At 41.1% G+C, this 26,851-nt stretch overlaps 2 protein-coding genes across 2 annotated transcripts; both read right to left on the minus strand.

Annotated features, from left to right (window-relative positions):
* Positions 1 to 4,950: 4,950 nt before the first annotated feature.
* Positions 4,951 to 7,909, minus strand: LOC119553341. The gene is made up of 2 exons (XM_037863676.1): positions 7,573 to 7,909; positions 4,951 to 5,851 (listed from the first exon to the last, which is right to left on the minus strand). The coding sequence occupies exons 1-2, from the start codon at positions 7,693 to 7,695 to the stop codon at positions 5,477 to 5,479; spliced, it is 498 nt and encodes a 165-aa protein (XP_037719604.1). The 5' UTR covers positions 7,696 to 7,909; the 3' UTR covers positions 4,951 to 5,476.
* Positions 7,910 to 19,648: 11,739 nt separating this feature from the next.
* LOC119552544 lies at positions 19,649 to 22,157 on the minus strand. The gene is made up of 2 exons (XM_037862164.1): positions 22,122 to 22,157; positions 19,649 to 22,045 (listed from the first exon to the last, which is right to left on the minus strand). The coding sequence occupies exons 1-2, from the start codon at positions 22,122 to 22,124 to the stop codon at positions 19,649 to 19,651; spliced, it is 2,400 nt and encodes a 799-aa protein (XP_037718092.1). The 5' UTR covers positions 22,125 to 22,157.
* Between the last annotated feature and the right edge of the window lie 4,694 nt (positions 22,158 to 26,851).

Genomic DNA, 26,851 nt, shown 5'->3' on the forward strand with positions numbered 1-26,851 from the left:
GCTCCTCGAGTGCTGTTGGTCGCCTCCGTGGCAGCTCTGAGCCAGGATTCGTGGACTCGATGGCTCGGGCATGTGGGCCCGTTTTATTAGTTTGTTTATTCGGGTTATACATTCACGATTTTGGCTTGGCGCGGTTGCCATAGAATATATGCGGTGCATTTGGAAGACAGTTGCTGTCCCTATTCCGCTCTCTCTCTTTCTCTCTCTCTCTGCCTCGCTCGCACCCTCGTGATTTGCGTTATTAGTTTGTTTATTTAAAGCTCTTTTGGGGCAATTCGAGGCCCAAACAGCCAGGCCGCCGACTGTCGACCCACCTGGCCAACTGACTGACAGTCGGAAAGGTGGAGCGACAGGCGGGCAGACAACCTGCAGAACATTCGGCTTGTTGCTGCCACGGCCTGCGCTTCTAAACATACCAAAACATTGGATATCTGCGCAAAATGGCGGTACACCGCACCCCGAGGAGTCCATGGGGACTGGGATCTCAGAACTCATAAGTTATACGATTTTCTGTATTAACCATGTGTTATTTAGGGTCTGTTATCTGTTTACTAAAGAAAGTAAACATTTTATAGTCACCTGGATGGTTTCAGGCCTTATAAATAAGGTTACCAAACTCTAATTTTCAGAATTATAAATATGGGTATAGAACTCTAATTTTCAGAATTTAAATCCTTTACTAATGGATTTTTATAAAGATTGCCATTTAAAGCCATGATGTCAAAAAATACATGAATATGAGTAGAATTAAAGTATTAAAGTGATAAGTATTCTAGAATCATTTGGTATTACACACTTCTGAGAACGATTATATAGATTCAGTTAAATATAATACCTTAAAGGGTATGATACTATTTTCTAGTATTATCTTTGGAGAATTACCTAAATGAATGTGAAAACCTTAACCTTAATATCGAAGTAACAGGATTTATGGATCTTATAAGGACCTTAAAGATTTTAATTATCACTTTTTCTGTTTGATAAACGAAAGGAATCCTATCTTCTTAAAAGCTGATCATTCCTCTGAAAAATCGTTTGCAGCTCTGACCCAAAGATTGCCCATAAGCCTTGTAATTTCCTTTCGTGGTCTGGGCCACACTTTTCCCGGCTTTCATCGGCTAGCGCCCTCAGCATTCACCTTGGCCGTGTGCAATTGGAGGGAAAGTCGTTTGCATTAAAAACCCATTTCGTGGCTTTTCATAGCTGCTGTTGGTGTTATTGCAGTGGCTGGATGGCTGGCTGGCTGTGTTGTTGCTGGTGGAAACTGTTTTGATTTGCGTATGGTATGGCCCCAACTATCAGGCAAAGACAGTGGGTCGGGCCCAAAGAGACAGTGGGGCGGAGCGGAAGAAACACGCACATAATTGCCTGCCATCGTAATGGATTCACGTGCCTGCTGAGCTGCTCTCGTTGTTCTTGCCGTAATGTTGTTGTGAAATATGCAAAAGTTAAGCGCCAACCGCAGGAGAGACACAGACAGGTTACACTAAAACAAAAGGGGACTGACTTTTTAGTCAAAAAACATTAAGCATTTTTATTATTATTATTAAAATTATTATTCAGATGCTTTCAAAGCAAAAAGTATTTTAAACAAATATATTATTAACATTTATGTACAAATAGTTATCTGGAAAACATAGTATTTTTAATATTATAAAATTATTAATCAATGGGATTAGCATTGATCGAATGAATCCCTTAAGGAAAGTATCCTAGATTAAAGCGATCTTAAATTAAAAAGACCTTAAAGTTTTAAATATTTTGATGTTATATGTGTTCACTGTAAATATGTGATAGATTTTTGTAAGAATATTTTTAATTCTGAGTAGTAATAATTATAAAATAACAGATAACTGCAATTACATTTTTTTTTCAATTGATAAATTTTTTCTGAGTGCACACACACCTAAGCAATTAAGGAGGAAAAGAGAGAGACGCAAAGAGGGATATTCGTCGCCTGGCAAATTGCCCCCTGTCAGGGCGGTTGTACAGTGAGTGCGAAAGAGACGGACTACTCAATCGAAGACACTGCAACAATTCGAATTTAATTGATGCCAGTCGGCGGCGGCAACGAAAAGCGGAGAGTGTGCGTGCGTTGGCATTTATGAGCTGAGCTTCGCCGGAAAGAAAGGCTCCTTCTGCCACCTGGCGAACGGACAATAACTGAGCCGTTGATTGGCACTGGAGCCAGGTGCAAGAGCTCCTTTTACCTGCTCCCCCGATTTTCACCTGCCAGCACACTTGATTCCAGTTATTAGTCTCGTCGCCGGGCATTGAACTTTTTCGCAGGAGGCAACAAGTGGGGGTGAACTTTCCGCGGAAAGTGTGGGAGGTCCTTTAAGAATATACATGAAGTACTTAAACTATAAACTATACATTTATATATAAATCCAAAATTTTCTTTGGACTTAATAAATAAATTACCCACTTTTACCATCTGTCGCAAAATTAATCATACGACGTGTTGCCATAAGTTCTGAAAGCCTACCAACTAGATTACTCATACGGCATGAGGTCCAAAATAATTTTAAGATTCTGAAAAGATTTGAAGCGTACAGGTCTGGATTTAAATTAAGATTGAAAATGTATTTAACCAGTCCATTATCCCCGCCATAAAAGTAAGGTTTAAGCAGCGTTTAACAAGCTGTTATTATGATCGCTCGAAATTTCATGAAAAATTCGAAAAATTCAGCCTTTTGTAAGTTTTATCAAAGCTGTTGCATGCTGCGATTTCCGATTCCTGTTGCACTGGGGGCTTTGTTTACATTGATGTCCCGTCCGTCCCGCTGCGCTGACTGTTAGCCCGAGCGCTATTTACCGACGCTGCGGTGGCTGCTCCAGCTTTTGGCCCGCTTCAGCTGCCATTGACATCCTTGTTGGCCATTAATTTTGCAGGCTTTCGCGTGGCGTAAATGGAAAATGTCCGCGCTCACTGTCCCCTTGCTGTTCTAGATAAGGAGTGCAGTGGGAATCGGACGGGGCGCAGCGCTCGATAGCGTAGAGTTCAACCTTTGGCCTTCCCTTTGTCTCTGCGTCAGTCTTCTGCAACATTTTCACTCTTGTTTTCACTGGGCAGCACTGAGAAAAATCCAAGTCAATTAGGGTTTCAGATTAAATTCTATTAAAAAAGAATGAAGTTTAAAAGAAGAATGATTTAAAATATAAGGATTAGATATATCATTTTAATTTGTTTAATTCAGATCATTATGTTCTAATTAGTTATTCTTGTTGATCAAAATTAATTGGCATCAAAACACTATTTAGTTAATCAAGATTACTTTAATAACTTCATTCGGCTTCAATTTGCGAGCTATTAAAAATGTATTTACTGGCAATTATTTCGGATTGCTTTCTTTTTAGTGCATTGTTGCACTTGCGCTCATTATCGCGATTGTTGCTGCTGTCGCTGTGCGGTGGCTGTTGTTATTTACTTTTTAATAATTACAGTGCTCTGCTGCAATTGTCCCTGACCACAGGCTGAATGGGTCAGACGAAGGACCTGGGACAGGGACGGGAAAGGTCGCGGCGGGACAGATAGTCGGGCGAGTTGATAAATTGCGCGCACAACACAGAGACAAAGAACGCCAGCTTACGGACACCCACACAGAAACGGACACCTCGCTTATTAGGTACAATCGGGGACATACAAATAATATCTATACTGTAGTACTCAAATAACATATACCTACCTCAGAACTATTTTTTAAAAACCACTCAATTTATTCAGAACCTTGATCCTATAGATTTCGGTTTAAGTATCATTCTTGTAAGCTTTCAAGCATTACAGAATTTTTTATAAAAACAACTAGGGCTTGCTTTAATCACTCTTGTATCATTAAGAAAAATATAAATTACATGCATAAGAAATGGGACTATTCCTCGGAATTGAAAAACTATTATAAAATACTTCTATTTATTCGTAAAATAATTGTAAATTTCTTTTATTAAGTTTAAATATTTGTGAATCTTAGATTAAAAAACTTAATGGGAATTAAAGAAAGTTTTTCTTTGGATACTTAAAAAAGGTTCTGATGTTTTTACATTATTTTTACGTTAGAAACAACATTAATTTATGCTTTTAAGGAGGTATTGTAATAGAATATTTTTTTCTTTGCAAGCAAGAGGTATTATCAAAACCTTAGGTATTTTTGGGACTAATTCTAGTATTCTCACCTCCACTGTGGATCCCAGGGTCTCACGATAAGCTCGGCAACTGGCCGCCACTTTCATCCATCCCAAAACCTTCACCACCCACGGCCCACCACCCACCGACCTCGCATCCTTGGACTTTTCCCAGCGATGGTCGAGCAATTTAATCAGCCTGCAGAGCGCAGAAAAGCTGATAATACCGTTATGAATAATTTACCCACATACGCACACATTTGTCCAAGGCAGGCGAAACGCGTTTTATTATTGTTTCTGGAGCTGTCTTTTCTGGTTTTATTTATAATTAATAAAGCAACGCCAGCAAAGAGTGCAAAAACATCAAATAAAGGCACTTGTTGTTTACACTTTTGCTTTCGAGCCTTTAAGGAGCTGCGTGTGAAATCGTTTTAATTAGGTGCGGTAACTTGTTGCGGCTGACCATTCGAAAATGTAATTTTGGAGCGGGGAATCCCCCGAGTGTCACATCCAGTTGGAATTTCCACGGCACGCTGTGCTCTCTGTCAAAATCAATGCATAGCTCCACCGCAAATATCATGAATGCAAGATGACTGCGGTGGAGCCCAATATCGAAATGTAGTCGTTACAAGCGACCGCAGTGAATGAACCAGCCAGAAATGTAAATCTACACAATAGAATTGCTTTTCATCAGCTCACCGATATGAGTAACCATTTTAAGAAAAAACTATTTAAAATAATTTTTTAAAGGAAAAATTCCTTATATTGCATCCCAATAAAAAACTACTTTATAAAAGATACATTTAATTTTGTAACATCAGCATTTATTATATATCGTTTTTTTAAATAGACAATGTGGTAAAATATTTTTTAAGGCAAGACGGATTTTATAATTTGTTAGTTTTCATTAAGGAATTGTTTAAATCTTGTATACAATTAATTGTGAAATATTAAAAAGAAACTACTATTGTTTAATCAATAATGATTAACTAATTAATACAAGGTTAATGCACATATTAACGCAGTCTTTCCTATACATGTTGGTTTTTCTTAGCTTTAATGTATTCTCTTTTTTAAATGTGTCATGAAAATATTTATAAGTATAGATCGGATTTTAAAATTTTCTTACTTTCCTTACACAAATTTCAAGGTAAAATAATTCCATAGTAAATTATAAGGCGTATAAAAATGTTGGTTTTGATTTTTAAGTTGTTTTAGGTCTTTCAATTAAAAGAGGACTATAACCTATAGTTTTTTTTATATACTTTGGCTTTATACACACGTTGATTGGCAGATTACAGTATATTGTTTTGTTCACATTTATTTCGGACTAGTTATATTCTCAGGAAGTCGTTTATACAATCGGATGAAGTTCCTTTGAACGCTCAGCTCGTTTTCTGCTGCTCCTCCTGGAGAACCACAGGATTTTGGAGCGCCTTTGAGTTGTGACCAAATCGGTTTCCAGCTGGAGGCAGTTCCTACCGTTGGACACCTTCACCAGCCCCTCCTCCAGATCCTTGTCCAACTCACTGGCATTGAGTATTTGTGCGACGTGCGCCTCGTCGATTGTGCCTTTGAAGATGAGGGGATAGGGCCACTCGTGGCATATCGTGGGTCCACTGTAGTCCCTCAGAGCCTCGATCATCCTGTCCAGACGCCGCATCTCCTCGTGGTCGTCGTTGAATTCCCGCACCTCATCCAGCAGAGCGGCCACATCGGATTCGAGCACCTGTGATGGAGATGAGCGTGGAAATTGGATTAGCTGGAAATCGCTTATTTTGCTCGATTTGCATTGCGGTATCCGATGACACAATGACAGTGACGGCGTTACGGTCATTGATAGCCTTACTTTCCCCCTGCCTGAGTTATCCATCGCCCAGCCAGCCCATCCCCTCCCATTCACGCCATTCATTCGGCGATGTTCGGCTCGGATTTCAGCTACTATATCTTCCAACAGGCCTCGTCACTAGCGTCTCTATTAGCGCCCAATTAGCAAAGCCTCGGAACCCAACCAACTAAGCTCATGTTGGGTGCATGTTTCGAAAGGGTGGGGTCTACCCCAGACACCAACTAGCGGAAGTATAGGTTCAAAAGAAAAAATCAGGTATTCAGATGGGCTAAAATATCTTATAGGGAAATAATATATCACAGTATATTATTTATGAATATTGAATATCTTAAAGTTAGTAAAGTGGGTAAAAATACAACATGATTTTAAAATTTTGTAATACTTTCTCTGAACATATAATTGTAGGTTCTATATATATAACGATTTATAAAAATGTATAATAATATATATACATAAATGACACAATTTATTTATATAAATTTAACCAGAACCTATTTGTCGAACCATCACTGTGTTATACATTGCAAACCCGTTTGTTCGCCTATGACCGAACCGACATTGTCTAATTAGTGGTGCCAGTAATCACTGCAACCCCCAATAACCCCCCTTTCCCCCACCCCCTCCCTCCCCTCTACCCTCAACCCCTTGACCAGCGCAACATTCTAACATTTTGTTCCCAATAACTGGCTATAATTGCATTAACATGTTCCAAATCGCAGTCGCAGATGTTAACAGAGCTGCCGGGCAGGCTGTTAAACAACAGGTGGAATGGGAATAGAAATGGCGATAAGATTCGTGAAGGCCAAAAGGGTTAATGGATATATCTGTTGACTTTGTGAGGGCAAAAAAGTTTTAATGAATCACTTACTTAACTATCTGTATCTTTCGTTAAGAGGTTGAAAATAATATAAAATAATACAAGTGAAAATAATTGTTATTGTCAGTTAAAGGTACATAAGTTGTCTACTTGTTCTGTTTTATGCTAGGAAAATAAATAGATTTTTTAATATTTAATATTTTAACGGATTAACAACCTTAAAAATTGCGTATTCGACTAGTTGGCTGATTATTACTGCTATCAGTGGTACATTTTAAATTGGGTTTCCTAAGATTTCAATGGCAATACTTTATGTTTATTGGATATTTGGGTATTTTTTAAAAATTTACTAAGTCAGTAAAGCATATAAAACATCATGATTTTGAATTATGTAAAAAATGATTTTTAATTTTAGAAAAATATATTTAAAAAAAAGTCTTTTTTATAAAACCCCAATAATAGGAACGACTATTTTTAGAGTGAAAGCCAGCATTTACAGAAAGTGAGTGATAAGGTTTTGTAAGTGATGGAGAGATAACCAAAGTGGCACAACGACCAGATAAGAAGGAGAATGTGTATACATCGATGGAGAAGGTTGCGTATATAAAAGATATAGCAGATATAACCGCCTGTCGATGAGTGTTTAGCACTCCTGACCCACAACAAATGCAAACATGTGTCACTTTGTGGCCAAGTGGATTACGCTTGCATGGTAAAAACAATTTAAGGGACAGGAATTGATAGGGAGAGGTGGTTTTGCGGGGGCATTTGTCCGTCCAATTACCAAAAACTCAATATGCAGATTAATAACACATTTTAGCACTTGGCGGACACGACCGCGCAAACTTTCGACGCTGTGGAGCAGCTGCCTCCTGCGCTGCACCGCCGCACTAATTGGCTCCGTCATCGCGACATCGGCATCTGTGATGCCCCGAATAATTTATTTTATTCTATTCGACCGACGGCGACACTTGTCCAATTTTCGGTTCGTTTTCGGACTCTTACATAGCGCTAATTTGTGTTTGGTTTCCGATTTTTTTTATATATTATATTTATTTGCCCGCTTTTTGTAGGGTTCTATATATTTCCGCGGCAGCTGGAATTCCGCTCGCGAACAGCGCTCGCCGTTGACTGAGGCCTCTTCTTTCAATGAAAAAATTGTTTACGTGCGTCAATCAACCGGGCACTTGAGTGTGTGAGTGTGTGTATCGCACACTGACGTACTCACACACACACACTCACATGGCAGAGAACAAAGAACCAAATGAGAACATTAGTCGCCGCGGAGAGCTCTTTATCACTGCAATTTTCAGGGGACAACCAAAATATAAAACACGTTTTTTATCAAATTTTTTTATCATTTTGTAAACAACTTTTTTCAATACCCTGCAATGGTGTTTACAAAGTAAGATTTTTTACTTCTTTTAAACAACATTCATTCATTTTTGATTTTTATGTAAATGCATTTTCAATATCATCTTTTGTTAACATAGTTTTTACTTAAAAAATCTTCTTAAAAAAATAGCTTTTTCATTTTAGCCATTAACTAATGACATAAAGTTATTTTGAAACAAAAAATTTCGACTTACATTTTATAAAAATTTTAAACAGATACAACAAAGTTTATTAAATAATTAAAAAGGATTTAGTATTGTAAACTCTTCAGGGATTTAAGGAAGACTTAAGTCTTAATAATAGATTTCAAATTTGATTATTTTTCTTAATATATAATATTTTCTTAATGTAAAACGTTACACATAAATGTTAATGTGTATGATTGTAAAATCTTATAAAAATCGGAAGAGTTAAAAAGAAGACATGGAATTTTTTTGATTTCTGTGGCATCCTAAAAGCAGGCAATGCAATTTCCAACATATTTGAGGGACCAAATTTCCCCTACTCACAGCCTGGAAGTATGCAACACTCTCTGCCTTCCCATAACAGCCCAGAAGTATGCAGCTGTTTTCCGTATTCATATGCAAGCCGCAATGATTTTAGAACTGCTCGTTGACTTGGCTTTAATCGTGCTTTTCTTTGGCTCAACTCAGCCTTATCCTCATCCGCATCCACATCTCCATTCTCAACCTAGTTCCCCATCCTCAACCCATTCCGCTGAAAGCCAAACAAGCATCAGCTGCTAGCCATTAAAATTTTAATTTTGTGCACCATTTGCCACCATCTTGGCCCACTGGGCACCGATCCCATCTCGCCAACGCCATGGCCATTGCCATTGCCATCGCCATCGCCATAGCAATCCCGTCCAAAGCCCTTGGCTTGAGCGATTATGTTGATGGCCAAGCCGGTTCTGCTTACCTGCAGGGCCACGCCCTCCTTGCCGCCGCCTCCTCCTTGTCGATAATACGCTCAATTCAATTTGCATATTCAGTTGTCCAATGAAGCGCACACCACACAGCAGCGCTGCGATCCACCCTCCTTGCCAGCTTCCAATTCAATCCCGGGAAGCTCCCTGCCCCAGCCGGTGGCACGTCCAAGCAAACGGTCTTTTTCTGAGCCATCCAGGTTGTTGGCCACTTGAAAGCAGCCAAAATGTGCCGCTGACAGCAGCGCACGCATGAGCTGCATGAACAGCTTGCTCACTGCGAGAAAATATGGATTGGGGAACTTTAACAAAATCTGTCATTAGTCTAACGACCTTGAAACATTAAAGAAATTGGTCTAAACTTGTTGAAAACACTTAAATTACTTATAAGCATGCCTAAAAGTATGCAGTGAAATATAGAACGTCATCTGTTGGAACAAATCGGTTGGACTTACGAAAATTAAATATAATATTGCATACTTTTAGGCAACTTTATAAAACCTTACTAGGCCCTACGAATTTTGGTGGCATTTTTGAATGTTGTAATTGAAAAATATTTGAAAAGATTGAAATCACTTCAAAAGGTGTTAAAAAGTATGCTGTGAAATATGAAACCCTGTCTTTCGAAACGACTCCGTCTGTCTTAGAATTTAAGCTATACTTTGCATACTTTTGAGCACCATCATATGAAATTTGAAACCTAATGCATTTTCTTAACATTTTATAATCTTAGCATTTCAAAGTTATAATAATTTCCTTCCGTGCACTCTGAGCTTCCAGATCCAGCTCCTGCTCCTTGAATCCTTCTAGCGCGGGGTCGTCCTCACCTGCTGTTAGTCCATTACGTTAGCAATTTAACTTGCGCCACGTAAACATGATTATCATCTTAAGTGCAGTGTGTGTGGGCGGTGCACTGTGCGTGCGGCGGGTGGGAAAAACTTCGCCGCCAGCTGCGGATTGTAAGCTCGTTGGCTCGCTGTTTAACAAGTTTCAATCTGCTTAAAACTGCAATTAATTTAAACGGTTTCCCTCTATTTTTTTTCCCCCATTATTGCCGAAAACAGTGGTTCGGATCGCCACCCCATCGCAATCCGGATTGCAATCCGGTTAGAGTGCTCTGCTGCCCTAATTGAGCTTGTCAAAATCAGCCAGCAAGGTGGGCGAATTTTTGGCCAGGACACCTGTGAAGGATTCAACTTGCAGGCGGCGCAGGTGTTCCGGCCAGGACTCGGATGCGGATTCGGTCCTTGTCACCAGCAGGTGGTGGTCGTTGGCATGGGTGGTGTCCAATCCCGAAGCTGATCCCGGTGAAGCAGATTGCAGCAGATTGAACCGCATGAGGAGTCGCCCACACATCAGGCACACACATCCCCCGTTGGAATTGTGAGAAAATTGCAACAGCCGCTTGATTAATTTGGGGGCGGGCACAAGATAAAATTTGTGGGCGTGGCTGCAACGCAACACCATTTTATGGCCCCGATATGATGGGTGTGTAGAGGGTGTCGAGTGATAGAGGGGTGTATTGGGCTAGCTAAAAATATTATATTTGAGATATAGAAAAATTTTACAATTTTTTTGGGATCAAGGTCTCAAGAACCTAAAGATATATAGTGAAATAAAATATTTTTGGGATCGAAGCATTGCCTCTTTGATATTTCCATTGCGTGATGAGGGGTGTATAGGGTTAGCTAAATAATATAATAAATATAAATATAATTTGAGATATAGAACAATTTTACAGCATTTTTGGGATCAAGGTCTCAAGAACTCAAAGATATACAGTAAAATAATATATTTTTGGTATCAAAACTTTGCATATACAGTGGCGGATCCAGAGACGATTCTTGGGGGGGGGGGAAATTGAACTTATTCTTCGATTTGGGGTTCAAACTTATTATTGCGAGAGAAATACAGTACAAATTATAAAACAAAAATGATCCATCCCAATTTTTAGGTAAACAAAGTGGTTATATATTTTATATATATTTTTCTAGCAAACATATAAAATTTTTAAGTTCTGTGGTTCCAAGGGGGGGGAAATTTCCCTAATTTCCCCCCCCCGTGGATCCGCCACTGGCATATATGATATTCCCAACAATTATGTTTGCATCATATATTTATAAACCATATATTATAATATCTCACCCTTAAACCAGGGTACTTATAAGTTGTAATCTCACCATCAACTTTTTTGTATCACTCTCACTTGCTTTACTGCTTGATTTTTAGAGGAATAAAACTCTTTAAATTTGATATTGTCAACAATTTTGTGATATATCATATATTTTTAAACCATATATTATAACCCTCCAAACTCTTAAAACCAGGGTACTTATAAGTTGTAATCTCACCATCAACTTTTTTGTATCACTCTCACTTGTTTTACCGCTTGACAGGGTAAATACGAACCCGAAAAACAAGGACCAACGGCGAAGAGTTCATCTGGCAGACAGTGAAAAAAGGAGAAAGCTCACTCACGACTACAACTGCATTTATGCAAATATTAATATAGATATACTCGCACACACACACACACTGTCAGGGACAGACAGACAGAAAGAGAGGGCATCACAAAGTACCGTTGACAAACCCATTATCAGGAAAACAAACCGGAGATTAACTTGGCAAAATGTCTGCAGACGTCAAAAAAACCAGGAATGGCCGGCAAGAGCGAGCGAGAGGGCAGTAGTTGGATAACCACCAGATGCTGAATAAAATATGAGCAAACACACACACAATCACAGAGGGAAAAGGATAGAGCGGGACGGCAAGAGGATGCAGACACACGCATTTGGTCCTGCAAAAGTGACACATGAGCGTAATAACAGCTAAGACCTTGCTAAGCATCCGGCAGTCAACAACCACTTGCTGGATGCCCATCCCATCCACATCCGCATCCTGCGTCCTGCGTTTTCGTCCTCGTCCTGGTCCTCCATCTCGTCCTGGTCGAGCACATCCAACATCCCCTCCTGGTTTTTGGCCGCCGCTGCACTCAGCATGATTACAAATTATAACGTCTGAGCAATCGCCGTTAGATCTGCGACTGTGTGTGTGCATAAAGGGGCGGTCCCGGTTACCGCCCATAGGAAATATAACTCCTCAACTTTTGCCAGCCATACTGGGGGAAAGGATATCGGAGTTGCTGTGAAAAAAGGTAAGGGTTAGTAAAATAAAGTCAATGGCTTGGTTTCAAAAAAATAATTTTTAAAAATATATTTATTATTGCTTTGCTATTTATCATTATATATTTTATTGCATACTTTTGGGTACAAAAAAAAATAATTTTATCACATCTTTGTATTGATATTCTATAATATTCCTTTTAAAATCCCTTATTATGTAAATAACACTATACTCCAAGTGTTAAACATATGATAAAAAAGGATTATCCTAAGAACTAATACATTAAATTGAGATTGTGTTTCTAAAATTACATATAATTGATAAAATTATGACCTGTTTAGGTTTTAAAAATTTCTCACAAAATGATAACTACTTAAAAATAGATCTTTACTATAATTATATGACGGAGGATCCTAATTTCAAATATATTTTTATGTGGTATGTCTAATCTCCAATGTCTATATTCCCAATAACTTTTTCAAGTGCATCTCGATGATGCCGCCGGCTGCGTTCTGATCTTTGGGGTGGGGCGGTGGCTGGCAAACGGTTAACGAATTTGTTGCACGCACCGCTCGCCAGATTCCGCTCCGTCCTTCGTCCTGGTCCGCCGTGTGCCTGCTGGTGGTTGGCCAGACAGGATGCCCGGGCTGGCAACCTTGCCCCTGGTTGGTCCTGCCATCCCCTGCCCCTGGGACCTTCCCACCCCGCTCCTTCATCCCCTGCAGGCAGCCGCATCCGCTTTCCCCCGGCCCCTGCTTAGATAATTCCGTTAGCTTGCAGTGTTTTCGTTGTTGTCCTAATAACTTAATTATGCATTTGCCAGCAAAGTGCTCTAAGCGCTTTTTTTGTGTGCAGCATTTAAAATGGCGTCTGCGTCCCCGGAAGGAGAAACTGGGCAGGTTGTGGACGGGATGGGGGTCACATGGGTCATCCGTCTGGCGGCGGCTTTCCACTTAAAACCCAGGCCCAAGCTCACTGCGAATTGGGGGCAGAAGTCAAGGTGAACAAGTTTTCTCGGTATGTTTCTAAAATCTCTAGAGCTTTTAAAACAATGGCTTAATTGTGAAAAACTATGGGGTTAAATATTTAGTAATGGCTGCATAATGTGGCACTGTGTTTCTGAAATCTGGAAAGGCTCTAAACTTGTAGTTCATAAATAGTTTATCCTCATAAATAATATAAAATGTTTTATTGCAATAATAAAATTGGTCTGGTCAGAGGTAAAATCTTAAAAAATGTTTACCCTGTAAAATATTTCAAACCAAAGATTCCGACATCCAAGTTATTGTTTTTATATCTCCGGAGAATACAGCAGCATAAAATGTTTTTACCTCAGACTGGGGTAGTTTCTCCAAATTGTCCGGGTACTCAAATGCTTAAACCCGCTTTCCCCCAATTTGAATAATAATAACACGAACTATTTCGGGCAGCAATTGAGCAACCTTTTCGCTATCAGGACATGATGTCCTGGCATCTACAACTTACTTTTACTACTCCACTAGGTTTATGACCACTTTCGCTCGGGAATCGCGGGGGTTTGGGTGGCTTTAAGTGGGTGTGTTTGAAGGGGGTGGCACGTGGCAGAGTGCGCGATTTTTCAAGTCGCAAGGTCAAGCCGATGTAACCCATTGTGGCTGCAGAAGACGGCCCACGCGCATCCTAACCTAAATCCTTTTTGATTAAATTCAATGGTTTATATCCAATATCCCCCGAACATTTTATATGTCTTTGAAACGCATTTTTCTCGGCTGAATCCCATTTTTGTGTTGCTCTTCTGGCTAACACACACATAGCCACACACAAAACACACCCACTCACACACGGAGACATAAAACAAAATGGAGACAGTCGACCGGAGGAAAAAATAGATTGAAGTGTAATCATGGTTTTGAACTGCTCCTCGGTCATACATTTAATCCGAGCCAACGTAGCAGACACAAAATGGCCAAAAACGGCCAACGAAGTGAGAGAGAAAGTAAGCGTTTAGCTTGCCTCTCCTACCGGTTTTCCTACACTCGGAGGAATTTGCTATTGATTCCTCAAATACATAAAAGTTTACGAAATCTAAACGATAGATATAACATTTTTTATATAGGGAAAAGGTTAAGTAGTGATAATTATTTAAACAAAGTTAGATCCCAGTTTATAGACACTTGAATAATAATAGAATGCTTAAAATATTTTAAATTATCAATAAAGGTGTCTAAAAGTATACTATGATAAATGGGATTACAAAAATTCCTAGGAGCTTGATGGCATTTGCCTAGGAAGAACATATACAAATGCTGATTTACAATAGTTTAAACCTACTATATCTTCATATTGTAATCCCTCTAAATGGAATTCAAACCTTCAAGCTTGTATAAATACTTCTTGAATCCTACTTTTCCAGTTTTTCCAGTGTGCCCAGTCACATATATAAAACAAAAGACATTGTAATTGGAGGATATTGGAATGGGCACAGGGACGAGGAAAAGTTCGAGGGCTCGTGCGGTGATGCTTATTCCGCCTGACTGATTGGTGGCTCCTTTGTCTCTGCTCCCTGCTCCCTGCTCCGGATGTCCCTGCCTGTGTGGCCCCATCTCCATTCTTCTCCGAGTCCGGAGCTCGGTCTTCTTATTCTTCGAGTGTTATCTAAGTTTGTTTGAATAAACTTAAGCGAATGTTTTGTAAGAAGATTTCCTTTATTGCCAGAGAGTGACTTGGCTTTGCTTGACAACCACATATGGCTAACTAGCTGGTTGGCAAGGGGGGCTATAAGTCCTGTACTGCAGTTCCCCCAAACTTCCCTCAAACGAGACTTTTCAAGTTCGCTTTGCATTTTGTGTGCGGAATATCTGTCTGTTTGAGTTCAATGCTTTTCCCCCTTGTGATTGGCCCCAATATCGATTCAGTTGAAATCGTTTCGGTGCTATATAATTCCACCTTAAGCCAATTTAACAACACCGGCACTTGACCCGGCCATCAGTGTATCATAATAAAAGCTATAATTTCAGCAATCTAGAAACACCGGACACAAACAAACAAAGGCTTAGTGTGACTTGGTTCGATTTTGAAATAATACTTAATGGCCGTAAAATTATACGGTACAGCCAAGTGTCCTTTGGATGCGGATCCTGCTGCTCTTGTGGCCCCCCATTTGGGGCTTATGACCGTAGAGAGTTGCCTCCACAATCGTTCTGCGGTTTGATGTTTGCCTCCCGAAAGATGATTACAAATAATCATACAGTGCGTATCATTGAAGTAGGACAGTTAGGTGCTTTGGTTTAAGTTAAATGTTAAATGAAGACCCATAACATAAATCTTGGGTTGCTTGGATAAGAGAAGACCCAAAGACTATGCACATAAGCCAATTGAAAATTCAAAATAGTATTTAACGAAAATTGTGACTTAATAAACTTATCTATTCAGTGGCTTCTGTATTATATAATGGTAAGAAATTATTCATTCAGTGACTTACATTTTATTTAATTTATGAAAATATCAGTTTTACATTTTTTGCTAAGTGTAGGTATTACCTTAAATCTGGTAGGCCCCAGCTGAAAAGCAATAATCTTGATTAGTTTTAACCGACACCCTAAACAATGAACCTTTAAAGGATTGTTAAACAAAGGTCTTTGCCCTATTATTTATGCAAAACGCTACATCAATTCATTAAGCATGTACAAACAGTTTTCAATTTGGCCAACATCTAAGGAGAGCTCTTGAGTCGAAACATAAGCTCACCCAGAATAATTGAATATTCTACACCAATTTTATATCAATTCCATCTTATTTTGTTGACCCCAAGCAGTTGGCCCCTGTCCATCCATCATTTTCACCGGCCAGCCCGAGGAAACTTGAAGGATCTGGCCAGTGTTTGATATGTGTCTATATCATTGTCTCAACCTTTTGTCGAGGGTGTCGATGCTCACATGGGCGTGTGGAGAATTTTCAACTCAGGGCAGACTCTTAAAATGGCCATAAAGCAAATTGTGAAAAATTATTGTGTGTATAAAATTTAATGACATGTCAAAAAGGATATCCGGCATACGCTCCTTGGGCTCCTTCCGTGTTGTTGAGGTTGTTGTTGCTGCTGGTGGCCTGCGCCTGTGTTGCCGTTGACGAGCTGGACAAATGGCCAGGGTCCTGTGGCCATCAGATCCTCGTGGGCGGACGTGTAATGTCCTGTAAGTCCTGACAATTTTAGTCTAGTTGCCGGCGTATTTGTATTTACTTCTTTGTGTCCGAGGCCAACACATAATCAAGCGCAACTTTATTATTTTGTCCAACAACTACGCTCGGTGCCGGGGTTATTTTTATGCCCGGCTCAGCCGGTCCCTATATGTATGGCACAGCCATATAGCTGTCTGTTGTGCGGTCTTTATGCCCGTCATCATTATGCCCTTGCCTTGGCTTCGCCGTTTGCTATTTGCCAGTTGCCATGTTCCATGCTCCATGTGCCATGTTCCGAGCTGCACATTTTATAGTTTTCAAAAGTCACAAAAATGTCAATTGCTTGTCTTGCCCTCCCCGGCGTCATACTCCCCCTCATCCTTGGTCCTCCAAATGGCATTGAATAAATTATATTGTGGTCATAAAGTTGCTGCACCATGTTTACCACACAGATAGATATGGCCATGTCCATGTTCATGTCCACGTCGTTGCACAGAAAGAAATGGAGGGTTTAAGGATCCAAAAATCATACCATTCATTCTAGACCTGGGCTTTTAAAAAACATAAAAAGTGGTTAAAAATAAAAATATAAAGTGTTACTACATTCAGAAAAGTTACTTGATATATCTTTTATAACGTAGACTTTAGAAACTGATTTAGATTTCTTTATTCTTCATGTCATAAGTGTTTTACACAATTTAAAAAAATTAAATTGACATAGATTAAAACACTTTACCAACTGATTTTTAATGATCAGAGATTTCTTTATTCTCCAAATTTCAAATGAACTCCCTTTGGGTTATGTTCTCAGTGTAGCTGATGTCATAATGGTTGGACCCTGGTATCTTGACATCTTATCTTGATCCCAGGAATAGTTCTATTTGCATGTGACCAAAGAGGGGAATCAAGCTAATCAGCGACAGGAATTGATTTTGGAGAACGACTGTTGGATCAACAAATTAAACCCACTTCAATAATGAGAGGCCATTAAGTGGCCTCAAGCATGTGACCGGGAACTTTTGAATTTTAATCAAGCTAAAATTTGAGGCAGTTGCCATCGGGTCAGGGTCGAAAGCCATAATTTCACTTTCATTACTCTCGCTGCTCCTTGGAATGTCCTGTTAATGTGCCATGCCCGAGTGGAGCATAAATCTATTTATGCGGTCCTCCGCAAGCTTGAACCCTTGGTAATTGAAAATATTTGAAATAATTCATAACATTTTTATGTGATTTCTCCCCCGAAAAAAGAAACTATATCCTGGGGTGGGTGGGTGTCTTGTCGCGACTTATCAGATCGTATAATTTAGCGCAGATAATTGTTTTAATGATGTCATAATTTCGCCTTGATGGCGTGCTTACAAAATGGCTTCAACTGATTTATGCTCCATTGCGATTCGAGTGCCCATACCCGTACCCCCCGGAGTACCGGATTCCCAGAGTGGGGGCGTCAGCCCGGGGGCTTGTGCACTTGTAGATACCGCAGATAGTGGCATACGTAACCAGTTTGCCGCTCGACAAAAGAGTAAATAACGGCATTGCATGATTTATGTGGTCAAACAAAGCGCAACAAAACGATATACCTGCAGTGGAAAAAAAGAAGGGTTCAAAAAGGGTTGCATCTAATATCATATAAGTTATATATTTGTGGAATTAATCTTTTAAAAATATTTTACTTTGCTTATAAAAATATTCTTTCGAAAAAATCTCATTTATAAAAATCTATTTATTTCTGATGTAGCATGATTGCGGCACAATTTAAATTATTTATTAAAACTTTCATATTTTTTATGAATTTAAAAGTCCGTTTTTCTGAATTTTGATAATGTCTTAGGTTTTTAAAAAAACGTAAATATAACTATTAAGCCCCTTAACTCCCTGGTAAATATATTAATCCGAATCAAAACTGATAGACCGGCGGTAAAATAAATATTTATAGTGTAGTACTCACACCTGCCCCTGGGCAATGAGAGCCGGGCCACCTGAGTGACTGTCCCTGCTCCACATATCTGGCAGGGCGAGATTGTGTGGGCGCTAACCACTTGAAAACGTTAAATAAGTTGTCTAACCACACATTAAACCAATTTGGCACTGCGCTGGCCGCCAGTCTGGCACCTTGGATTGTGCCAGCAGGTCCTGCCAGCTCCGCCTCCTTCGGCCCGTCCCAGGATCCCCGTTCTGGACCCGCCCACTCAAGTCCCTGGCTGCCATAAATCATAGGGCGACCCACGTATGTGACTACTTGGGCTAGGGGATCGATAAATTATTATTAGTTCGTCTGTCCAACGGTCCCCGGGCCGAGTCCTTCCTCTTTGGGCCAACCTCCTTGTTGGAGGCGCGTGCAAAGGAAGTTGTTAGATCCCAGAAAGGAGCGCTGACCGAAATCCTTGGCTCGCTGCGGTTCAAATGCCTTTTAACTTAACAACTTTTTTTTCTGCTCCTGCCAACACCAAACAACGACCCACACCCGCACACCCACGCTCGCAAATCAATGGGTGACTTTGTTCCTGGCGGGTGGAGGCACTGAGAGAAAATATTTAAAAAATATTTAGGTAGATATTTAAATAGAATAGAAAAGTTTAGTATTTTTTATAATCTGCTCCTTCAGTTTTAAAATAATCACATCAAAAATAGTACGGAATCATCATAATATGTGGGAATACTTTTAGAATTATTAAAAATAATAATTACTGTTAAATTTCTCTCAGTGCAGGGATAAAGGGGCTGAGAAGGACATGGCAGGCCAGGGCAAACCCTTAACGTTGTGTGTAAAGTGGACTTGACATGAGATTAACATCTTCAAAAGCATAGCTTAAAGTATTTGTTAGAGTTCGCCGAAGTTGTGCCTGGCAGCGAGTAAGGTGCCAGGACTCGGGACGAAATACAGGACCCGGGTCGAGTCCTGACCAGCCCGCTGACCCGTCTCCCTCACCCACCTCGATTTTGGATAATTGCGTTCTTGTGCGCTGAGCCATGAGCTTAACTGTTGCTGTCATAACTAAGCGAAAAGGTACACAATTTATGGAATCGAGTCCAAGTCCCATTCCCAACAGGTGCCCGGTCCTCGCCGTAGGCTCCCCGGAGTCGGATAAACACAAATACAGGCGTGTTATGGTATAACAATTTTTGTTGGATTTATTCGTTGATTTCAATCGTTAAATAATAGCAAAACTTACTGCCTAATAGTGGTTGGTGGGGGTGAGTGGTTCGAGTCGTGAACGAGCTGTTCAGGTACAGGTATAGGTAAATTCGCGCTTGTCCATTCTTACAGGGCACGGCGATGACGCAGCTTCAGGCGGCGCACGGTCTTGTAGCGGTAGCCCTCGTCCCCGAGGACAGCCGAGTCCTGGGACACTTCCTCGACGGGCGCATCAGCCACCACCTCCTCCTCGGCGGGGGGCAGGTAGTCGCCGGCAATCTCGGAGACGTCGCGGCGCTGGCGGTACTTCAGGCGTCGCACGGTCTTGTACTGGTAGCCATCGGCAGCCAGGACGGCGGAGTCCTGAGAAGCTTCCTCAACAGGAGCCTCCTCCAGAGGAGCCTCGGTGACGACCTCCTCGGAAGGAGGCAGGTATTCGTTGGCAATCTCGGAAACATCCCGGCGCTGGCGGTACTTAAGACGACGCACGGTCTTGTACTGGTAACCATCGGCGGCCAGGACAGCGGAGTCCTGAGAAGCAGCCTCGACTGGAGCTTCCTCAATGGGGGCTTCGGTAGCCACATCCTCAGTAGGAGGCAGATATTCGTTGGCGATCTCGGAAACATCACGACGTTGACGGTATTTCAGGCGACGAACGGTCTTGTACTTGTATCCATCAGCGGAAAGGACAGCAGAGTCCTGGCTAGCTTCCTCAATGGGAACCTCCTCAACTGGGGCATCGGCAACAACCTCCTCAGTGGGGGGCAGGTATTCGTTGGCAATCTCGGAGACATCGCGACGTTGGCGGTACTTAAGACGACGGACGGTCTTGTACTGGTATCCATCAGCGGCCAGGACAGCGGAGTCCTGAGAAGCAGCCTCGACTGGAGCTTCCTCAATGGGGGCTTCGGTAGCAACATCCTCAGTAGGGGGCAGGTATTCGTTGGCGATTTCGGAAACATCACGACGTTGACGATACTTCAGGCGACGCACGGTTTTGTACTGGTATCCATCGGCAGCAAGGACAGCGGAATCCTGAGAAGCTTCCTCAACAGGAGCCTCCTCCAGAGGAGCCTCGGTGACGACCTCCTCGGAAGGGGGCAGGTATTCATTGGCAATCTCGGAAACGTCACGACGTTGACGATACTTCAGGCGACGCACGGTTTTGTACTGGTATCCATCGGCAGCAAGGACAGCGGAATCCTGAGAAGCTTCCTCAACAGGAGCCTCCTCCAGAGGAGCCTCGGTGACGACCTCCTCGGAAGGGGGCAGGTATTCGTTGGCAATCTCGGAAACATCCCGGCGCTGGCGGTACTTAAGACGACGCACGGTCTTGTACTGGTATCCATCGGCAGCAAGAACAGCGGAATCCTGAGAAGCGGCCTCGACTTTGGCTTCCTCAATGGGGGCTTCGGTAGCAACATCTTCAGTGGGGGGCAGGTACTCGTTGGCGATCTCGGAAACATCGCGACGCTGGCGGTACTTTAAGCGGCGGACAGTCTTGTACTTGTATCCATCAGCGGATAGAACAGCGGAATCCTGGCTAGCTTCCTCAATGGGAACCTCTTCAACTGGGGCATCAGCAACAACCTCTTCGGTAGGAGGCAGATATTCGTTGGCAACCTCAGAAACGTCACGACGTTGGCGGTACTTAAGACGACGCACGGTTTTGTACTGGTATCCATCGGCAGCAAGAACAGCGGAATCCTGAGAAGCTTCCTCAACTGGGGCTTCCTCAATGGGGGCTTCAGTGGCAACATCCTCAGTGGGGGGCAGGTACTCGTTGGCGATCTCGGAAACATCACGACGATGACGGAGCTTCAGGCGGCGCACGGTCTTGTACTTGTATCCATCGGCAGAAAGAACAGCGGAATCCTGAGAAGCGGCCTCGACTGGGGCTTCCTCAATTGGGGCATCGGCAACAACCTCCTCAGTGGGGGGCAGGTACTCGTCGGCGATCTCGGAAACATCACGACGTTGGCGGTACTTCAGGCGGCGGACGGTCTTGTACTTGTATCCATCGGCAGAAAGAACAGCGGAATCCTGGCTAGCTTCCTCAATGGGAACCTCTTCGACTGGGGCATCAGCAACCACCTCTTCGGTAGGGGGAAGGTATTCGTTTGCGACTTCGGAAACGTCACGGCGTTGACGGTACTTCAGGCGACGCACGGTCTTGTACTGGTATCCATCGGCAGCAAGAACAGCGGAATCCTGAGAAGCTTCCTCAACTGGGGCTTCCTCAATGGGGGCTTCAGTGGCAGCATCCTCAGTGGGGGGCAGGTACTCGTTGGCGATCTCGGAAACATCACGACGATGACGGAGCTTCAGGCGGCGCACGGTCTTGTAGCGGTATCCATCTTCTCCCAGGGCGGCGGGGTCTTGGGCCAGCTCGGCGCCAACTTCCTCCGCCGGCGGGATGTACTCGTTCACGATCTCGGAGACGTCTCGACGGTGCCTGGCTTGTTCGACAGGAATCACTGCAGCCGTCGCGGCGGCAATAAAGATGCACGCTAAGAAAAGTTTCTGCAATGTGGATGGATACATAATATTAAGTATAAGTAATCCTGTGGCTAGGGCGTCCTGCTGAGGGGATATTCACCATTTTGCTATAGATCTCCAAGCTAATTGCTTTAACGATGGAATCTATGGGTCGAATGATTAATCGTCGCAATTTGTCCGCATATTTATACGCTCCAATGTTTGCCAGCTTCAAGCCAAACAATGACCAGCGCTCTGTTTGCCGGCAAACAGCGGCGGAAACCGAAATCGAAACCGATTCCGAATCGGTAACAAAGCAATGAATCTGGCCAAAGCCCCAACATGCGCCACTCGAGCCCTCAAGTGCCCCCGCCACTCTTGGCGTCTCCCAGCCTCATCTTCACGTGGAGATTAGGCCCAGCTGGAAGCCGGTTTGGGCCAGAGCACAGTGGGTAAAATAGCTAAAAATATAGAAAAAGCTTATGCCATCATAATTCAACTTAAAGACAAATGAGAATATGAAACACTAAATACTAATCCTATTGATATTATATTCCTTTTATAGAATCAAAAAGGGTAAAGCTCAGGCAAAGTCGTTACTAATTAATAAAAATTCTGGATATAGGATCAAAAAGAGTTTTGAATTAGAAATATAAAATATATATTTTCAATCGTCATATTAATACCATCCTTCTTTAGCCAAAATAAAAGATGTATATGTTACACTTTTTCACATCTATATATTTTGTACCACCACGATACAACAGATACATCTAAAAAAGCTTTCGGTTCGGTAATAGTTAGACATTAAAATGTAATTTTTTATCAAAATAAAATGCTCTTCTTTTTTTTAGTATGTGTCTTATACCATCAAATTTTTAGAAAATTGATTTTTTTAAGCAGCAAAAGTAATTATTTAACCCAATTTCCATTATTTTTATTTCCATTGATCTTATATTATTAAGTTATTGGAAAATTGTTATTAGAAAATTGTTCATTCCAAGCAGTAGACATATTATTTAGTCAAAATTTGGATGTATATCCCATAGTGCATAGGTGGAGTAGCCCGAAGATTGCCCAGTGCGGAACTAAATGGTCTACGTTTCGCTTTCGTTTGTGGTTCGCTGCTCCGATCGGATTCGACTGCTATTTCTATACCTTAAGATACAGCTTCACGGTCAAGAGCGAGCATCGGACCTCTTAACAAGATTTAATGCAAAAACACAATGGTATCGAGCATTTTAATGGCAGCGTACGTTTGCTTTTGCTCGCCCAGCACGGACATTTATTAATAGTTTCGAACGTTAATTTCTCAAGTGGCTATCGGTAATTTGCGTACTACTCGGTTCGGAGTTCAACGAACCGCTCAAGATTGATGGTTGGCGAAAGGTCGCACGGGCAGCACGACGTATTTGTTTAATGGGTTTCGCTAATAAGTTATCGAGTTTGTTTTAATTTGTTCCGTTTTGTGATACGTAAAGGATTTTTAATATAAGATTTTCTTGTATTGATTTTTTTCAAATAACTGTTTCCGATTAATATTTATATTTTTCTATATTTACATGTATGTATGAGTTCGTATAAATGCTTTCAATATGCTAATGCTTAAATTATAACTTGGTTTTTTTTTTAACTTATAAAATATTTTCCATTACCAATTAAATTATCAATTAAAACTAAAAGACAGAAAAATAAAAAGGAGAATAACCTAAAAGTTATAATATACGAATATTACGACGTTTGTAATGTTCATGTCAAGCAATAATCGTTTAAATATATTATAAAAATGTGAAGTCACCTCCTGGAACTGCTAATCTAAAAAGAACATTAAGTAAAATACTTGTTGAGCTTTAAATCTTTTAAATACATTAATATATATATAGATTGCTTCCAATTTTTCAGATTAAATAAAGTAAATTTAAACCAGATATCAGATATTGAAATTTCAATTAAAATTGTTAACGATTATTATAGTCGGTGGCTTGTCACCATTGATGTCAGTTTACCCATCGATAAACCATCCTGGCGGCGTAATCGGCTAATTGTGCGATGGGGAATTTTACGGCCCGTGGAGTTGTTGTAATAAACTGTGGCCCGCATCCCGTTAACAGCTCCTTGCGACGGGGATATCAAAGATTTCGCCGAAAATATGCTGCACGCGAAAAGGACGAAGTCGAGAAAACAGGGAGCAGCTTACAAGTTGGTAGCATGTTATGCGCTGCCGAAAAACTTTGGCTATGAAATTCATAAACTTGGCAAAACAAGCTTGCTGGCGGCGGCAAAAGGACGAGAAGGAGAAGGAGTATCTTTCCAGGAGAAGGAGGAAACTTTTCACAAATCATGCATATGATGTTGGGGCACTTTCACTTTGGCGCTCCCGTGGGTCTTACGAACATTTCCCCCCGCCCCGCGGCCTTGGACTAATTAAAGAGACAAAACTGCGTAAGTTTTTCGGTTTTTCAAGAGTCATCGTCATATAGCCATCTTGAGTTTTTGCCCCAAAATGTGTGTCAAGTGGCAGCGAGTGCAAAACAAAGCAAATGGGGTGTGCAATCTGCTGTAAACAACCATAAATTTTGCCTGCCTTGGTTTTGCGACTTCGGATGGAGTTGCTAGGGGAACTATCGCCCTCATAAAGGGGCCAAAAATATATATGAAACACTCCCGATCCCCGGACAGCGGCGTCCTTATCGCAATCACTCACATCGCCACTTGTGAAAACGTGGCGGACCGCTGAGATGAGGATGCAAGTACAGTGGAGCTTCCATAAAATAACAAGGCTTTAGTTTAATCCAAAGTAAGAAATGTATAATATATCATCTAGTAAGAAAATTTATATAATCATAAAAGAATGATATATGTAAATAAATACAGGCATTCATTCAACTAGATCTAAATAATAATAGTATTATAAAGCAAAATTAAAAAGATAATACAGACTTCGGTTGTTTATAATATTATAAGTTTAAGTACAATGAATCTTATTCTTCAATATATGATTTTTATTATTTCTTTAAACCAACCTACAAATCTTCTTTCTCCTGTTAACATTATATCCGATACTTATACTTTCCACAACTGAAATTTAAAATGTGGCAGATGTTGGTTTGAGCTGTGTGAGCTCAACTGTATATTTTTTGGCGGTTGGGCTTCGTACCAAAAGTATGAAGTGAAGCATGAACATCCTATGACACATTATAATATGTATAAACGATGTTTTATGACAATCAATTTGTTTCAATCCAATAGACACACCCGCCGCATGTGCGAGCGTTTGTGTTGTGCTCTCATTTATGTGATTATTTGATTTGTGTGTTGACGTTTATACTGGCACACAGAACAGATTCGGAACCAGAATGAGAATCAGAGCTTTTGGCATAACGAATTTTATGAACTAGAAAGTATCATTAATTTAATACGCATTCGCATACGCAAACAAGCCGATGATATGGCTGGGCATTCGAGAACCGAGGATTGGGGATGGTGTGAGGATGGTATGAGGTTGCGAATCGGCGGCCCTTAGTTATGCTCTTCTGATCATTGTAATGTAAATACGGGCCGAACTTCCCGGCCGCGTGCAATCATAAATAAACATTCGACACAAACACAATAAATGTCAAAAAGTTTCGCCATTATCCGCTCGCCAGTTAATGTCCTTGTCGCCGTTGTCAGCGTCGTCATCGCGTTGTTGTCGTCTTGAAAGCGAACACAGCGCTTTATTATTTTAATGATTTCGCAGTGCCAGTGCTCCTGCCCGTCCCCCCATCCTGTCAGCACTCTCCGGCATGTCCTGGAACGCCTCTCGTCCTCCTGCGCTGTCCTGTGGCATTGTGTTTACATTTGTAATTCAATTCGCGACCGCTCCTCCTCCTCCGAAAAAGCTCCCCACCATCTACCATCCGCATTCTACCATCGCCAGCTCCATCTCCGTCCGCTTGTTATTATTTTACATGTCGTTCGCTGGCTCACTATAATTTATTAGCAATTTGCATAATTTTCTTTTATAAAGCATTGCCTCTGTTTTCCGCTGGTTTTTCTGCTTTTAGTGCTGACACCGCGCCGTCAACTCTTTTGGGCCAGTGTTATGCAAATGGGCCCGGTCGTAATACCCATGGGTTCAGACGTTCGCCACCCCACTTTACGGTTGTACACGATCGTTATCAATGGGCATTTTGTTGTCCCGATTATTGTCTGAATATAATACCCACCGTTCGAAATTTGCATTCACATCTGCTCTTAACTCTGCCCAAGGCAAGGTCTCAGATCTCTGGGTTAGTTGGCTAAAAGCAGCTGTCGTGTATGGTTCTAGTACAGGGTCAGGAAATTCTCAAAGATCGGAGAATATCAGGAAATCAGAGTTACACCTAAAATCTGTTTTAAATATCTATAACTTGTATTTTGAAGACAATCAGCTCTATAAATAAATGTAGTCTTCAGTCTTTATTCAAATTTTTGCTCTGACTAACTGGTAATTCTATGGTAGAGTATGGAGAAAATGTAATGGCGAAGTACTACTCATAATATAGAGATTTATGTTAAATTGTTTTTCTGGCATTATTATTTTAAAAAACTTAAAATTATATATACCAGGAAAATACTTTTAATAAGCCGCGACATCTACTAAGTGCATTATCTTAAACCTGCTAATTGGCTTAATGAAAATTGGTTATTTTGTAGCAGAAGGTCCCTCGAGAAGGCAACACAATACAAACAGGGAACAAAAGTATCTTTATTATTCCTTAGTGCTGCAAGAATTGTTTTTATTTTTCCCGCTGCCTTCCTCCTTTAACTGGAAGCTGAACTTTTGCTGCATAAACAATTAAAAATTAATTTTAAAACTTTTGGCCAAAG

This window comes from Drosophila subpulchrella, chromosome 3L, assembly GCF_014743375.2.
Source record: "Drosophila subpulchrella strain 33 F10 #4 breed RU33 chromosome 3L, RU_Dsub_v1.1 Primary Assembly, whole genome shotgun sequence".
In the NCBI taxonomy this organism is placed as follows: domain Eukaryota; kingdom Metazoa; phylum Arthropoda; class Insecta; order Diptera; family Drosophilidae; genus Drosophila; species Drosophila subpulchrella.